This window comes from Chelonoidis abingdonii, chromosome 4 (genome assembly GCF_003597395.2).
Source record: "Chelonoidis abingdonii isolate Lonesome George chromosome 4, CheloAbing_2.0, whole genome shotgun sequence".
NCBI classification, from domain to species: domain Eukaryota; kingdom Metazoa; phylum Chordata; order Testudines; family Testudinidae; genus Chelonoidis; species Chelonoidis abingdonii.
The window spans coordinates 2,939,148-2,952,444 of NC_133772.1; the positions used below are offsets into that span (position 1 = coordinate 2,939,148).

General features: G+C 52.6%; 1 protein-coding gene across 1 annotated transcript; it reads right to left on the bottom strand.

Annotated features, from left to right (window-relative positions):
* Nucleotides 1-285: 285 nt before the first annotated feature.
* Nucleotides 286-12,868, bottom strand: LOC116815527 (RING finger protein 112-like). Its single transcript, XM_032763957.2, has 15 exons — nt 12,802-12,868; nt 12,451-12,571; nt 11,696-11,887; nt 10,859-10,996; nt 10,285-10,389; nt 9,890-9,940; nt 5,480-5,536; nt 5,062-5,148; nt 4,808-4,931; nt 4,201-4,331; nt 3,848-3,901; nt 3,321-3,413; nt 2,850-3,065; nt 1,575-1,652; nt 286-1,328 (listed from the first exon to the last, which is right to left on the bottom strand). Exons 2-15 carry the CDS (start codon nt 12,484-12,486, stop codon nt 1,035-1,037), a joined length of 1,656 nt encoding a protein of 551 aa, XP_032619848.1. The 5' UTR covers nt 12,487-12,571; nt 12,802-12,868; the 3' UTR covers nt 286-1,034.
* Nucleotides 12,869-13,297: the final 429 nt, after the last annotated feature.

Sequence of the window (13,297 nt, forward strand, 5' to 3'; positions counted from 1 at the left end):
AAGACACACTGAGCGATATTAACTTGAAGGATTGTTAGTCTTCCCAGCTGTAAATAATCATGCCTTCTGACATGAGTCAGGTAAACTGAGACTGTATAGAAATGACATTGCAAATATGTTTCTGGGAGAATATTCTTGGCAGCTAGGTTTCCTTTATAATGAAAATGATATGAAAACTTTGGTTGGTGCAATGAAAACTGACACATATCCTGCTCTGAGTCTGACAACAGAGGGTGGTGATGTATCTACTTATTTCTGTATTCTATATAATGCTGTTCTAATCTCTGATTAATAATCTTAGATTTAATAATTTCAATTGAGCCTGTCAATTCAACAATCTCAAGTCATTAACTCAGACACACAACAGGACAGAGCGTGGATGGGGCCACGCAGGGCTGTTTGGGGAGGTTCAGCCTTCCCCTGCCTATTAGACATGTTGTCCATGCAGGGAGATGAAAGCTGGAGGCCTAAATCCTGGGAACAGAGCGGCCAAGAGGAAGCCAAGGTGCTGCTGGCCCTAAGCTGTGACGCCATCCCAGGGGGTAACACCTCCATTTCTGTCTGTAGGGAGAACAGGAGCCATGAAGATCGTCCTGTCCAAGCTAAGGCTCAGAAAGTTCAGAAACGGGAAGCTCAAGCTGAGGGATCTCCTGGAAATGAGGCTGGAGAGCCTGAAGGACTGGACTCCTCACGTCTTGGGAGATTTGCCTTGGCACTTCCTGAGAAAGCTCATGTGAGAAACCCCAAAATAGGAAAATCTATTTCCCTCGCTGTTTTAGAAAATGAAAAGCAATGAAAATTGCAACTGAAGGATGCAGGAGCCGGCTCAGAGCACAGGATCCAGGGCAAAATTATTTATTGACTGACATCGATGGGGTCAGAGCTCGATTCTGATCTTGGTGACCTGGCTGCAAATCAATCAGTTTGTGTCCCTTTGAAATCTAGCTACCTGTGGTAAGTTGTTTATATCTATCTATCTATCTATCTATCTATCTGTTGCCTTACAGTTTTGTGCACCCCCACAGCAGTCACAGTTAGAATAGCCTGAAGCGTTGTAAAATAAGTCCGGTCGCTATTAGCACAGCACCGTCCTTCACGGCATCCCTGAGCTTCTCGTTTAAGAGCTGATCGTAGTCCCGCAGGAACTGTTCCATCCGCTTGTTCAGACTCTGCTCCAGCTCCTCCAGGGCTGCCTGTTTCTGGCGGTCCTCGCCCTGTAGCTCCCTCCGGCAGTGCTCCAGCAGCTTCTGGCGTTTCCCCTCCAGGCGTTGCTGCATCTCTGAAGACCTCACCCACAGGCGGGGAATCAATCTCTGGTGGTCACGGTACTGCCGGGATGGGGGAGAGATTGGCCATTAGGGACGGGCACTAGCGTTACCCAGCCACAGGGGCTGCTGCCTCACAAAGCCAAAGCCCCTTCAAACCTGACCTGCAGACTCTCCTATCCCAGCCCTGCTCCCTCCAGCTCTACCAGTGCCCCTTAACCCCAACCCACAGCCCCCTGATAGCCCGGCCCTGCCCACCCAGCACTGCCGGTGCCCCTCACTCGCAACCCGCAGTCCCTCTGCACTCACCTGCTCCTGCACAAATTCTTCATATTCCTCCCTGGCGTCTTTTACTGCTCTGCTGTTTTTCTCCTCTGTCTCGGCCATCTGTGGGAGAAAAGGGGACAGGGCGGAGGTTGGGACGGGACCATCTCTGAACTGGGAGTCTCCCTCCCCTCACTAACCACCTTCTCCCCAATCCTGCAGGGCCCTGATTGTTGCTGTCAGCTCCCCACTCAATCTCCAACCCCACATTCTCCCAGTGCCTGGAGCAGCCCCCCAGTGACCCCACGGCCATGGCCACATTAGCATTCTCAGGCTGGGCTCCTGGGGGTCCCCTTATGTCTCAGAGGCTTGGGGGCTGGGGAGCCATGATCAGGACATTTGGGGGGGGCTGTTATGGTGTCCCCTCCTGCTCTAATGCAACTGTCTAATGGCAGGTATATCTGGGGTGAGACTAAACGGAAAACAGTTGGATTGAGATTTTGGGGGTTTCTAACCTCCCTCACCCATTTGGATTGTTTTCAAATCAGTGGGGAAATGAGGGGGAATTACCCCCAAATTTTCCCCTCTGCACACACACTGTATCGGGGAGGAGAAAATATTAAAAACCCCCGCAAAATATGAGAATCAATTTTTCTCCCTCTTGTTGAGAATGAAAACTCATGAAACTTGTGATTGAGGGATGCAGGGGGAGACTCGGAGCACAGGATCCAGAGCCAGGTTATTTATCAACTGACATCGATGGGGTCAGGGCTGGATTCTGATCTCGGTGACCCCACTGTATGTCAGTCAAGATGTGTCCTCTCGAAATCTAGCTACCTGTTGTAAATTGTTTTCATCTATTCCCATTAACAAACCTATCTATCTATCTATCTATCTATCTATCTATCTATCTATCTATCTATCTATCTATCTAATCTCCTTGCACACAGAGGCTCCCAGTGCTCAGGGCTGGGACAGTATCAGGGTAAGGTGTGATGGTTTTTCTTCTCACTATGTCTCCCTCCCCCGCCCCCGCAGCAGGGGTCCTGATCCGAATATCCTGCCTCGCCCTCTCCCTTGTCCTTCTGTCCTGGAGTGTTGCTGCCTCTCTTGATCCAGGCAAACTTCTCTACTAACCAGGCCGCCAGCTTGCTGCCCACAGCTCCCCCAATCATGCTACAGCCCCCCACCCCGACCGTGATGGCCACTGCTTCCTCCACAGCCACCACAGCGGCAGCCACTCCAATGCCAATGCCCGCCCCAACAACTGAGCCCCCCCACCGCCCCGATGCACAGGTCCAACCACATGGCCTTCTTCACTTCATAGCGCTGCCTGTAGTCCGACAGGAACTGGGTCATCTTGCTGGCCAACCCCTGCTCCAGCCCCTCCAGGGCCATCTGTTTCTGGGGGTCCTCGCCCTGCAGCTCCCCCCGGCAGCGCTCCAGCAGCTCCTGGCATTTCCCCTCCAGCCGTCGCTGCATCTCCAGGGGCGTCACCCTCAGGCAGCTGCTCATGTTCTCGTGGTCACAGTCCTGCTGGGAGGGGGAAGAGATCGGCCATTCAGGACAGGCACTAGCGTTACCCAGACACAGGGGGTGCCGCTGCACCACAGCATCCTCAATGTCAACTGTAAGCCCCCTGCTAGCCCAGTCCTGCCCCCCACCAGTTCTACTGGTGCCCCTCACTCCTGACCCGCGGCTTCCTGTTAGCCCAGCCCAGCCCAGGCCCCCCTTCCCCCCGCAGCTCTGCCGGGGCCCCTCACTCCCGACCCACAGCCCCTCTGTGCTCACCTGATTCTGCACAAATTGTTCATATTCCCTCCTGGTGGCTTCTACTGCTCTGCTGTTAAACTCCTGTCTCATCGCTGCAAAAGTCTCAGTCATCTGTGAGGGGATAGTGCAGGGGTGGGGACAGGACCATCCATGAACTGGGCACACCCCTCCTCCCCCGATCATCTTCTTCCCATTCCTCCAGGACCCCACTCACTGCTACCACCTCCCCATTGGCCCCCGATCCCGGTACATTCCCTCAGAGCAAGGTGCCAAGCCCCACCCAGCCACCCCATAGCCATGGCCAGATTACTGCTACCCCAGTGGAGGGGGATGGTTCTCTATCCATGCTCCCTGGGGTCCCCTTATCTCTTGGGGGTTGGGAACTCCTGATCAGGACATTTGGGGGAGCTGTTGTGGTGCCCCCTTATGTCCTAGTGTGATTGGCCAATGGCAGGAGGACTGGGGGCTCAGTGTCAATAGAACCAATTCCCACCCCCGAGTTCCAGACTGGAAAGAGAGAGGTGGGGGCAGGGGTGACCTGGTACCTTCACAGGGGAGGAGAAGTCGTAGCGTTTGGTCTTCAAGTATCGGGAGATGTCCTGCGGGGAATAACACCCGGGGGAGCTGGGATCGGGGACAGCTCAGCCCACTGCTTGGCCAGCTGCCCACCCACCTCCCTGCAGCACAATGCCCCCTACCGAGCCTCCCATTCTGCTCCCTGCTGCACAGCACCCCCTACCGAGCCCCCCTCTCCACTCCCTTCAGGACAGCACCCCCTACCGAGCCCCACTCCCCACTCCCTTCAGCACAGCACTCCCTGCTGAGCCCCCTGTCCTGCTTTCTGTAACATGGCGACCATCCAGGACCCCCTACCCTTTAGCAGACTCCACTCTCCCACCTTCATCCTGGCAGCCAGCTGAGCCCCGGTCAGTCTCTGCCCAGCTCGGTCCGTCCGGACGTGTGTCCCTGCTGAGCACATGATGGTGCTGATGTAGTCACACAGGTACTGCTGGAAATCCTCATCCACAGCTGCAGGGGGGAAAAGGACCCAGGCATCCGGGAGGGACCCAGGCACCCAGGGTAGGACACTAGTTAAATGGGGGATGTGGGAGCTGGTTTGTGAAACAGGAAATGAGATTCTGTCTCTGGGCAACAGCTGCTTAGCAACTCCCCTCCTCCCCACACACACTGCCTGGGGAAAAATGGGGGAGCAGTGGGGTTGCGGGAGCTGGAGAAATGGCAGTGGTGGAGGAGTCAATTGTCTCCATCTGGTGATGGGGGGGAGACTTGAAGGCCTCAAACGGGGGAACCAGCAGCATCTCTGTGCAGTGGGCAGTACAGTCAATTCTAAGCCAAGGTGGGTGAGTGAGAACTGGGATTTTGGGGTGGGGGCAGCAGAGGAGGGGAGATGGGGGCAGGGATGAGGGTGAGGGCTGTGCATGAGGGGATGGGGGGCTGTGGGAGCAGTGCAGGGGGTGAGAGGGGAGAAGATGGGGGTCTCTTACCACCTGGCGTCCCTGCCCTGCTCTTGGTGAACCCAGTGCCAGGATGGGGCAGTAGGTAACACCAGGTGCTGCTCGTCTTCAGGGCTCCCAACGTCAGGGGCTGTTCAGCAGAGGCCTCCAGGTCCTGTGGGAGTCAAAGTGACATTTGTGACAGTCAGAGAGAAATCTGACCTGCCATGGAACCGTTCAGCTCTGCCCCAGGCCGACTTTTGCTGTTTCCATGAACACACGTGGTGCCCGACTCTGATCATTACCTGTGTGATGTCTCTGAGATACTCCTGTCCCCCATCCACACCAAAGGCTCCGGAAAGCTGCCAGTCTCGCACCAACAGGTCCAGACGCTGCAACAGAGAGCACAGGAGAAGGGTCACACGGGGCTCTGGGCACAGAGAGGAGACCGGAGCTGGAGTCTGCTGTCGTCCAACCCAGCCACCGACACCGAGACCCTGGGCATGATGTGGGGGTGGAGGGAGAACGGTGGGGGTGGGGACTGGCTGTTTGCTCTGGGTTTGTCCAGTGCCTGGCACAACAGGGTCTGGGTCTAGGATGGGGGCACTGATGTGCTCTGGGAATAGAGATGATGAATAATCAGCATCAGTTCAGGTGACGGGAAGGGGAAGTGGTAACAGCATTGTACCCCTTTGTCAGGGGTGATGGAAAACGAGGACTCACTTGGATTGGGGTCAGATTGCAGGTCTCTCCGACCTCCTTCGCAACCTGAATGAACATCTGAGAAGCAGACAGAGAGACAGACAAGGAAAAATGTTTCCATAGTGAATAAAACATCCCCACACAGTTGACAAAAGGTGATGAATCAAGTTTTGTGACCCAAAATAAACAAGTGACATAAATGCCACTGAAACTAACCAAAAGCCGAACAATGTTAAGTGAAAACTGATCACTGAAGAGAGAAAACTGATTAAATGAGAGAGAAAACAGTTTCAAACACCAAATAACTCAACCATCACAATCACAGATATAAAAGCAGCAACAGATATAAAAGAAAAACCAGTAGTAGGTTTTAGAAAAACAATCATTGAAGACACAGAAAGCCAATAACTGAACTCATCAAGCCAACAACTGTAGTCAGAAAAGTAATCAAAAGCAGAAAACTAGCCATTGAAATCAGAAAACCAGTCACTGAAACCAGAAAAGCAGTGAAAGAAATCAGACAATCACTTAGAAAAATTAGCAAACTAATAATTAATGTCAGAAAACCAGAGGTAAAAAATAGAAAACCACTAATCATGGTAATTAAAGACAGAAAACCAGTAATCAAAGTAAGATATCAGTAATCAAAGTCCAAAAACAATAATAATTAAAAAGTCAAAGAGTCAAAACCAGCAATTGAAATCTGAAAATCAGATATGAAAGTAAAAAAAGAAAACTAGTCATCAATATCAGAAAACCAATAACTGAACCCAGAAATCCAGTAATTAAAGTTTGAAAAGTAGTAACTGAAATCAGAAAACCAATAGCAAAAACAGAAAACCAGTAACTGAAGGATGAAAACCAGATCCAGGTCACAAAACCAAGTCAAAATTAGAAAATGAATAGTCAAAGGCAGAAAACCAATAGTGAAATAAACAAACAAACAAGAAGTAAATAGTTTCAGAGGGGTAGCCGTATTAGTCTGTTTCAACAAAAATAACGAGGAGTCCTGTGGCAACTTAAAGACTAACAAATGGCCCATCATCTCAGGCATTGGCACCGTTATAGCAGGATTGTTGGCTATGTGGACTCTCTCCTCAGGCCCTACCAGCGCTACCAGTACTTCTAGCTCTATGTTCGAGACACCACTGACTCCCTGAGGAAACTACAACCCACTGGTGATCTTCCGAAAACACCATCCTGGCTACTATGGATGTAGAAGCCCTCTACACCAACATTCCACACAAAGATGGACTACAAGCCATCAGGAACAGTATCCCTGATGATGTCATGGCACACCTGGTGGCTGAGCTTTGTGACTTTGTTCTCACCCACAACTATTTCAGAGTTGGGGACGATTTATACCTTCAAGTCAGTGGCACTGCTACAGGTACACGCATGGCCCCAGTATGCCAACATCTTTATGGCTGACTTAGACTAACGTTTCTTCATCTCTTGTCCCCAAGTGTCTCTCCTCTACTTGCTCTATGTTGATTACATTTTCATTATATGGACCCACGGGAAGGAGGCCCTTGAAGAATTCCACTGGGACTTCAACAATTTCCACCCTACCATCAACCTCAGCCTGGACCAGTCCACACAAGAGATTCACTTCCTGGACACTACAGTGCAAATAAGTGATGGACGTATAAAAACCACCCTATATCGGAAACTTACTGACCGCTATACTTACCTACATGCCTCCAGCTTCCAGCCGGATCACACCACACGATCCATTGTCTACAGCCAAGCCCTAAGATATAACCACTTTTGTTCCAATCCCTCAAACAGGATCTCTGTCAAGTGTTTTAAAAACTACAGTACCCACCTGGGGAAGTGAGGAAACAGACTGACAGAGCCAGATGGGTACCCAGAAGTCACCTACTACAGGACAGGCCCAACAAGGAAAATAACAGAACATCACTGGCCATCACGGACAGCCCCCAGCTAAAACCTCTCCAGCACATCTTCAATGATATACAACTTATCCTGGAAAATGATCTGTCATTCTCACAGATTTTGGGAGACAGGCCAGTCCTTCTTACAGACAGCCTCCCAACCTGAAGCAAATACTCACCAGTAACTACACACCACACCACAGAAACACTAACCCAGGAACCAATCCCTGCAACAAACCCCGTTGCCAACTCTGTCCCCATATCTAGTCTAGCGACCCTCATCATAGGACCCAACCACATCAGCCACACCATCAGGGGCTCATTCACCTGCACGTCTATCAACGTGATCTATGCCCTCAGGTGCCAGCAATGCCCCTCTGCCATGTACACTGGCCAAACCAGACAGTCTCTATGTAAAAGAATAAATGGACACAAATCAGATATCAAGAATGGTAACATTCAAAAACCAGTAGGAGAGCACTTCAACCTCCCTGGACAGACTTGAAAGTTGCCATACTTTAGCAAAAAAACATTCAAAAATGGACTTTAGTTTGAAACTCCAGAGCTGGAATTCATATGCAAACTTGACACTATCAGTCTGGGTCTGAATAGACACTGGGAGTGGCTAGCTCACTACAAAAAGTAACCCTCCCTCTTTTTGGTATTCACACCTTCTCATCAACAGTTAGGAGTGGGCTACATCCACCCTGACTGAATTGATCTCGTTAGCACTGGTCCTCCGCATAGTAATGTAATATACCCATCTTCACATGTATGTATGCACCTGCCAAACTGAAGTTTCCACCTCATGCATCTGACAAAGTGGGTTCCAGCTCATGAAAGCTTATACTCAAATAAATGTTAGTCTCTAAGAAGTAAATATCAGAACTTGGGGAAAAAATTAAATTTCCCAAATTTATAAAGAATAACTAACTAGAGAGACACTAATAAATGAAGCCCAGTAAACAAACACGGAAATCTTATCATCAATAAAGAAGAGCAGAAAAATGATCAAGAACATTCCTAAACTGATGAGAAGATCAAAATCTGATAATCCAAGAACAAAACCCAGTAAATGACTTGGCTGCTTTTTTTAAAGTGGAAATAAAAACGTTCTGATTTTCCAGTTTTCCATTTTTCAACAAAACTTTTATTTTCCATCTCCCCCATGGTCGCTATGAAATCAACTGACAGCTAATGGTGGGTACTAAATAACGAACAGCTGAGAGCAGATAGTGACTCACAAACAACCAATAACTGGCAGCTATTAATAAATATATAATAACCAATTTTAGATGTTATAGATTGGCTGAGAGAAGTAAAATGCCTAACACACAACTTGGTGGCATTTGTCTGTATCATGATAACATTTTGAGACCACATTTGATTGATTCCCAAATTTCACAGGATGTCCTAGGCATCAGTGGGAAGAACGCCTGTGATGTGGGGGCAAATCATAAAACCGGAAAGCCCAATTTCCATTTAGATTTGGAGAGTAGCATCAGCAGTCAACGACCCAGCCACTCTGGGGAAGCGGGGGACCAGGAACTTCTGGGTACTGCACAGGGACAATGGGAGGCACACAGAGCCTCCAGCATGGGGGAGGGGCAATAGGGGCACACAGAGCCCCTGGCATGCGGGGAGGGGGAATGAGGCACACAGAGAAAGGCCAGGGAATGGGACATAGGGTCAGGGTTAGAGTTGGTTGGAAAGATTCCAATCGAACATTTTTCCCATCACAAACCCTTCCTAATGCAGAGTGATGCAGGGTGCCCAGGGCTGGCTCCTTCCTGTCCAGGCTCAATGCCTGTGTGCAGGAAAGGAGCAGGGGGGTCCTGCCCTGAACTCAGCAAAGGCAAAGTGTGGGGCTGGGTATCACGGGTGTACTGGTGCGTTGGTCCCAGGGGACCGAGGTACGGTTGAGTGGGTGTTTCCTTAACTCTGCAGGCCCTGACTTGGCTGAGCATGAGCTGCCCCCCACCAGAAAGCCCTGCTGGAACCGGTCAGCTGTGAGAAACGCTGATTTCTGAGGGCGGCTCTGTCTGGGCAACACCCTTGCTCCACCTGCCCAGCTCTGGGTCACCAAACCCACCGTGCATTGCCATGAGGCTCCCGACCCTCCCGGCAACCTGAGTTCGCAGGCACATTTCACATCACTTAGAAGAGTCGACTGGGGCACAGAAATCTCTTCTTCACCCGATCTTCAGCAGAGCTCGTGTTCAGCTGTGATGACCAACCACCGAGAGCTAATGGGGCTAATGAGCAATAGCTGCCTGATAATGGTAATTAACTTTGAATACAATGGTCACTAATATTTTATTAACAACTGTTCTATATCACTGTTCAGACTCACTGCACCCAAACCCCGGCCTAGGGGGAGATCCCTGGGACGTTCTAATCATCAATAACAGCCCCAATGCCTCTAGACAGCCCCCCCTCCAATCCTCACACTGCCAGGACTCCTGGCTGCCAGTAGGGACATGGCTGCCAGGTCAGTGTCAGTAGAGCCGTGTGTATCCCCTGCCCTACCCACCTCCAAATAATCTGCCTCCGTGCGCGTAAACGTGTTGGAAATGTTAAAAATCTAGGAAATAATCAGAAGAAAAGGTGAGCATCCCCCTACTGAGCCACCTGCCCCAGTCCCATAGAACAGTGCCTGCTCCAGTCCCCCACAGCACAGTGCCCTCTGCTGAGCCCCTCCTGCTCCCTACTGAATGGCACCCACTGCTGAGGCCCCCGCCCCACCCTCCACAGCACAGTGCCCTCTGCTGAGCCCCCCCCCCAACTCCCTACTGAATGGCACCAGCCACTGAGGCCCCTGCTCCACCCTCCACAGCACAATGCCCTCTGCTGAGCTCCACACTTGCTCCCCACAGAATGGCACCCCCTGCTGATCCCCCCACCCCATCTGCAGCACGGCGCCCCCACCCAGTAGGAGCTAAGCAATGTGCTGAACACAGAGAGCTTGATGCTGGTCTCCATGTGGCGCTGCAGGTCCAGGCAGCCCTCGGTGTCCACCAGGAACACGGCCACCTGCAGGGACAGACACACGGACAGATCCACCTGCCACAGCGACAGGTGCCCTGTGCTGACGCCACCCTCGCCCCGACCAGCCCTGGCACCTCCGCTGCCCGGCTCCCTGGGGCCTGCCCTGGGCACGCTGGCTGGGGATGGGCCCTGGGGGAGGAGGATCAAACTATGAACACCCCCCATCCCCAACCACTGTGTGTCTGTAGGAAGCCCCAGGGCTGGGACCCCCTTGCTCGGCAGTCCTCTCCCCCCTCCTCCAGCCCCTCCAGTCTCCCTGCCCCCACACAGGACTTTACCCCCAGACTCCCCCATTCACCTCCCCCTCCCCCACTACTCCAGCCCCTCTGCCCCCCTTTGAATCTTCCTCCCACACCACCCTCATTCCCTGCCCCTACTGCCCCATCCCCCATTCCCCTGCCTGCCCCTACTGCCCCATCCCCCATTCCCCTGCCTGCCCCCCTGCCCCACTCACCTTCCTCCCCTGGGCCTGGACCCAGAGGGGCTGGTCCCACATCCATACTCCCCTTGTCACAGTCACTGTCCCATTGGTACACTCAAATCCCCCCAGGGCCTCATCCTCTCGGCCCATCCATGACGCATCTGTGGCCTCCTGTAAGGGGTGACCAAGGGGACGTCACAAGGGAGTGGACTTTGGGTCTGGGGCCCTGAGAGTGCAGAGGGTGGGACATTGGGTGAGGGGGCAATGCCCTATTGGGCAAGGGCGGGGGGGGCCATGGCTGGAGGGTGGGGCTGGTGGTGCAGAGGGAGGGGCCATGGTGGTAGCGTTGCCAACTTTCTAATCCCACAAAACCGAACACCCCTGCCCTGCCCCTTCTCCAAGGCCCTGCCCTCCCTCCGTCGCTCGCTCTCCCCCATCCTCACTCACTTTCACCGGGCTGGGGTGGGGGGCTGGGTCTGGGGAGGTGAGGGGTTGGGGGTGCAGGACGAGGCTCAGACCTGGTAACCCTGCAGGGTGGGTGAGAGGGGGCCTTTGGCGTAGGGGACGTGGCCTGCAGTGAAACTGGCAGGGGACTGGCTGGGTTGTGTGGGGCATGTGGTTGAAGGGGAGGGGCCCTGTCAAGGTTGGGTGGGGTTTGTGGTGAAATGGATGGGGCCCTGGTTTGGGAGGTTTGGGTACGCTGGTTGGAGTAGCCAGGGCCTGTGGTGCTGGGGCGAGGCTTTGGCTAGGAAAGGCAGGGTCTGGGGTCCAAAGGACAGAGCTGGGGCTGGGGCAGGGGCTGGGGCTGGGGAGGGCGGGGTCTGTGGTTCAGGGGGCGGGGCTATAGCTGGGGATCCCGTCCCCACTCACCGTATGCTGGAGCCGGCGCAGCAGGCAGTTCATCAGGAAGGATTTGCCCCGACGCTGCTCCCCGATGATGGACACCAGGCAGATGGGGGCGTCCCCTACCCCACGCTGCTCCAGGCAGCGGCTCAGGGCCTCCTCGTCCAGGATCAGGTCCCCTTTCTCATCCAGACGCACCAGCTGCACCGGGCGCCCATCCTGGAGGGAGAGAGCAGGATCAGACTTGAGACCCCAACCCCTGTGCTACCCAATCTCCTGCCCCCAGAGATCAGAGCCCCGGACCCCATTCCAACCCTCCTGAGCCAGCCAGTCCCTACCCTGGGGCCAGTGGGAGCCAGGGCCTATAGGGGCAAGGCCCCTTTCTCTGGTCTGGCCTGTCTGGTCTCACCAGCTCCATCATTTTCCGTGAGGAGCTCTGTGATTTTCTCCACCAGGGCTCTCAACCATGTGTTCCTGGAGCAGGGCTGACAGCACTCCAGTGAGCTGTGAGGCAGCCTCGGCAGAAGTTGTGACCACACTCAATGGAGACGGAGTCGTTCAAAGCGGCCAGGCAATTGTAGCAGGTGACCTTCTGCCGAGTTGCTGGGTCCTTCCAGACCCACCGAGTGTGTGCCTGACACCCGGAGAAGAAGAGCTCTGCTGGAGGACGGCGGAGCTCTAGCCCAGATGTGCCCCGTCCTGACAGCAGGAGTCTGAGGGTGGCAGGGGGGAAGGGAGAATGTGGGAATATTTTTGTGAACAAGCTGCACAACTCAGTTTACCTGTTCACATTGTATTCCTGTCCCCTGAGTGGACATGGCGGAGATTGGTAGATTCCCAGGCCAGGAGGGATCAAGGCCGAGCTCCTGGATAACACGCCAGAGAACTGCCCCCAGTTAATTCCTGTTTGAACGACAGCAGATCTAGTAACACATCCCAACTCAATGGAGAATCCACCATACTCCTTGGTAAATTTCTCCCATGGCGAATTCCCCTGCCTCGTAAACATTGACATCTTGTTTCCAGGCTGAATTTGTCCAGCTTCAACTTCCAGTAACTGGATTGTGTAAGACCTTTCTCTGCTAGATTGAAGAGCCCATTATTAAATATTTGTTCCCCATGTCGATACTTACAGACTGTGATCAAGTCACCACAGGAACTTCTCTTTGGTAAACTAAATAACTGGAGCTTCTGGAGTCTATCACTCTAGGGCTTTATCTACAATATACAGCTTTTAGCGACACAGCCCTGTCACTAAAAGTCGGGCAGCGTAAACGTTGTTTGTCAGCACTTTTGCAGACAAAATACTTCCACCCCCTGGGAGCGGGGTTCGTATTGTCGACAGCAGAGTGCTCCCGCTGATAATGCGCTGTTCACACTGGCACTTCCATGGCAAAACTTTTGTCTTTTGGGGGAGGGAGGGTGTTTAAGCACTTGTGAATAAGAAAAGTTTTGTCCTTCAATTGCCAGTGTAGGCATATCCTAGGCCTAGGGTTGTCAGGATAAATTTTTGGTGGCCTCAGGGTGTGGCGACCAACTCTTGCTCTCACTTTTTCCTAAAATACTTAATTAGCTTTAGGAAAAACAAACAAATATGCAACGTATACATGTCCAAAGCGTAATTTATTT

What these genes read in the sequence shown, in the direction of transcription:
- LOC116815527 (XM_032763957.2), bottom strand. Translation starts at nt 12,486, where the DNA reads ATGTCCACTCAGGGGACAGGAATACAATGTGAACAG. An exon ending in CGGAGGCAGATTATTTGGAG is followed by an intron (nt 5,537 to 9,889) that starts GTGGGTAGGGCA and finishes TCTGCTTCTCAG; the next exon opens with ATGTTCATTCAGGTTGCGAA. An exon ending in GCAATCTGACCCCAATCCAA is followed by an intron (nt 5,149 to 5,479) that starts GTGAGTCCTCGT and finishes TCTCTGTTGCAG; the next exon opens with CGTCTGGACCTGTTGGTGCG.